The following is a 3869-nucleotide window of genomic DNA, read 5'->3' on the forward strand; positions in this document are numbered from 1 at the left end:
AACCACCGTACAGAGCGCAGCTTCTGATTACCAGAAGATGGTCGCCGACTACGAGAAGGAAGTGGCAGCCATTAAGGTCGACGTGACGTTGCTCAGCACTCAGCTCAAAGCCCTGGAGGCAAAAATCCTACACAATGGGCAGACAGAAGGCAACATGAATCCACAGGTAAAGACACCATGCGGCAAAATGTTTTCTGATTAAACATGTTAGTCATATTGTCATACTTTGGGATACCTTTTTGAGCATTTAGACATTTTTTAAAAGTTGAAGTTGTAACTTGATAATGCATGAATAACAGTTGTTCAAATGATAAGAATATTCCGTTTATAACAGTAGAACAGTTTAATTTGCTTTCCATAGAGACATAGCACGTAGTTCAAACTACCGGTTTGACTGTATCAGTGAGTAACGTAGCTCTCCCATGCCAGTCGGAACCTGGCAAAACCAGCAGTGCCTCTGTTGTCGGCGTCCCCTGGCAAACTGGGCCATCACACCGCCGGGAAAAGAGAGCGGCGAACTCTGTGACATGGCCGGCAGGGGCAGGCGGTAAGTCCAGTTTCTCTACGAGTTGAAGTTAATTTGGCACCGAACATGTGTAAGCAGCTAGCCATCCGTAGAGGATCTTCAAAGAATTTGAATTTAAGTCTCAGTTGAGGGCTATTTAAATGGCGATCACTTTTAAACATGACCTTCGTTACTTCAACTACAACTCAATACCAAATATCATAAGGATCCATCCACAGCTTACGTTTTTGCAGTCCTCCACAAACAAACACAGCCAAATGCACAACCCGCTGCAATGTAGTAGGAAAATGCCAGGTAGACCATTTTAGACGACCTTCGTTTACACACCCACTCTCCACGACGTAGCGGCTGTTTACCTAGATACAGACTCACACCACGCTCAACTTCTTCTTCTTCAACTTAAAACGTACCGCTCTGGCTTTTTTAAACTGGATTAGCAACGTTAGTTTACTTTGGTTTTGAATTTCGTTCTGGTTCATTTTCAGCCTGTGTACAGGGTCCGCCAGGGAGGGACGGACGTGACGGGATGCCAGGACGGGACTGTCCCTGTGGAGCGAAAAGTATGGAGATAGAATACGTTACAACTGATTCAGACTTGAATTTGCGTAGGGATAACTTTTGAAATAAATTCTCTATAGTTACGCTAGAAGTGGGTTTTATAGCTAAAGATGCCGTGCAATTTCTTAAATTTGATTATGTAAGTTGCGATGGCTGGTTGCTAGTTGATAGCTAGTTGACCGATTGCTAGTTTGGTTAATTTTTTTTAGTTTAACAACTCAAAGAAACTAAAAATGATTTCAACATTTGTAGCATACAAGCTTTGGTCCCGAAAGATTTGTGTTTCCTAAAGACCAGGATTCAGATGGTGTGACATGTTTGCAGGAGGCTGAGAAGGTTTGAGAAAGGGTGACCTGACAACGGTGCAAGCACAGCCGAACCAATTGTGTAAACTGCACCTACAGGCAAAACCCCAATCTAAGTTGATGACTTATGAGAGCTTTGAGTTGCTACGATTATATTTGACAGGCTTCCATGGCTGATGTACTTATATGCAAAGATTTCTACAATTGTCAGGGCGCTTAGACTCAGATATAATTATCATCGGAAAGTTGACATGCTTCTAATAATGATTGCATTTCCTTAATAGATGAAGAAATAAATGAACTGCGAAGCAAGTGTCTCGCCCTCGAGCAGAGGGTGTCGGACCTGGAGAATAACACCGACACCACGACCCTGCCTTGCTTAGGAGGTAGGACAAGTGATCTGTACATGTATATGTTGAAATGCTAAGCATTGATGTTTTGAGCACTCACAAAGACCTCAGAGATTTCGAAATCACGCTTGACATAACGGATTTCCAAGACGTGAATCTAAATACCCCCTATGCAATAAAAAAAAAAACGTTTTATTGGGCTCAGTAATTTTGAATACCAGCCCGCAAGTACTGGGTAACGCTGACACTGCAAGCAGTACAATGTCCTAAAATTTGTTATGTTACTGTTACAGATACATGCAATCTACCGTCCAGCTGCACTGAAGTAGTAGAGAGAAGTGGATTCAATAATCATTCATTCTACGTCATCGACCCTGATGGACCAGACCGGGGGGTCCTACCGATGGTTGTTCAGTGTGATGTTCAGGGAGGATCAGGTTAGGAAAATCAGAAGAGTTTTATATATCCGGTGTAGCAGACAATGTCAGCAATATGCATGGTGTAAAGTTGAATGATATAGAAATGAGACCATCCACTTTTCTGCCAAGCATTGACAATTAAACAAAAAATTACATTACATCAGGTTTGAACCTTTTAGAGCTATAGGGCCAGTTGTCTGGTCAACGAGAATATCATGATACTAAATTTTGTTTATATAAGTTTTCAGAGTAAAAAAAATGCCGGGAAAAATTGTGGAAAATAACAAGCATGTCATGAAAATGTAGAGAATTGTTTTTCATGTTTGTCTGCAAGTCGTTATACATTTCGAATGAGCAATACGATATCCATTGATCAAAACACTATTCATCGGTAAGCCGATTGGCCAACGAATACTAGCTGTGTGGGCCCATGGACAATGCCGTATTCGGAACTGAAATATATGTTTGTGAAGCAGTATGTCCTAGAAACTTTCCTGGCACTGAGTTGAAGTACAGACTTGTGACACTTGTTAGTCTGTACTGACAATTTCCGGTAAAGAAAATCATTTTTGTGTTTTTAATGGTGAATTATGAGTTCTAAACACACACACACACACACACACACACACACACACACACACACACACACACAATTGAACACGCAGCTCAGAATACAACATTTGCCAAACATCTACATGTTGTGTCGAGACGCCAAACCGAACGTGAAAACTGAGGTCTAGCAATGAGTATAGTCTTATGTTTAAATGCCTAATCACAATATATATTAATTTCAGCAATTACCCTGATTGGTCACAACAGTGAGGCAAGGACCCTTGTGAAAGGGTACGAAGATCCAGGCAGGTACTCCAAGGATGTGACATACTGGAATACCATGGACCAAGTGAGAGCTGTGGTGGACAATTCAACTCTCTGCAAACAGCACATCAAGGTAAGTGATGTTTACATTTCTAGGCAGCCTTGTTCAGCAGTGGTCTGTCTCAACTGTGACTGACAAAGAAGTTTTATAAAAAATCTATGATGATTCTATGTCCCATTGAAGATATTACAACTGTCAATAAGATAGTATCTGTGGTGTAAAGTTGATGCTGAAAAGTTTATAGTTATAGCTATTAGCTAAAATAACACAATTTATCCTTTTTCAGTATGAATGTCATCACTCAGTGATCTGGAACTCATCTGCCACACCCTACGCCTGGTGGGTGACTTGGAATGGCCGCCAGGCTGACTACTGGGGAGGGGCCAGTCCTGGGAGTGGGAAATGTGCTTGTGGACAAGCAGGTAAATATGCAACTGATATAATGATAAAATTTGTATTGCAAACCATACTCAAAGGCTAATTGCAGAGTTAAACAATGGTATAGAAAGATTAACAGGGAAGGAATATCAAATATACAATTGAAATAAAAGCAAAATGGCAATTATTCGAAATCTAATTCTGAAGGATTGGAAAACATGAACCTGCACCATTCAAGCTTATTCAATTGAAGCCAGAATAGCAAGTGATGAATCATATATGCACTTGAACATGTGATAGAATCTTAGCCTCCTTCACCGGCCTCTCTGGGAAGCTTGGCAAATTATTCTTTTGGGGGGGGGGGGGAGGGTTTTAGGTCGATTCGCGATTTTTAACCGGGAATATTATGCCGGGAAAGGAATATATGCCGGGAAAGGAATATACACCGGAAAGCTG

The 3869-nt window shown here is 41.2% G+C and overlaps 1 protein-coding gene across 1 annotated transcript in view; it reads left to right on the forward strand.

Annotated features, from left to right (window-relative positions):
* The window catches only part of LOC118427180, a 24581-nt gene that overhangs the window by 12594 nt on the left and 8118 nt on the right, over positions 1-3869 (forward strand). The window contains exons 3-7 of the mRNA XM_035836818.1: positions 1012-1086; positions 1674-1775; positions 2033-2176; positions 2953-3107; positions 3322-3457. Of these exons, the coding sequence (XP_035692711.1) occupies positions 1012-1086; positions 1674-1775; positions 2033-2176; positions 2953-3107; positions 3322-3457 (612 nt within the window). The remainder of the gene's footprint in view (positions 1-1011; positions 1087-1673; positions 1776-2032; positions 2177-2952; positions 3108-3321; positions 3458-3869) is intronic.

This window comes from Branchiostoma floridae, chromosome 12 (genome assembly GCF_000003815.2).
Source record: "Branchiostoma floridae strain S238N-H82 chromosome 12, Bfl_VNyyK, whole genome shotgun sequence".
In the NCBI taxonomy this organism is placed as follows: Eukaryota; Metazoa; Chordata; class Leptocardii; order Amphioxiformes; family Branchiostomatidae; genus Branchiostoma; species Branchiostoma floridae.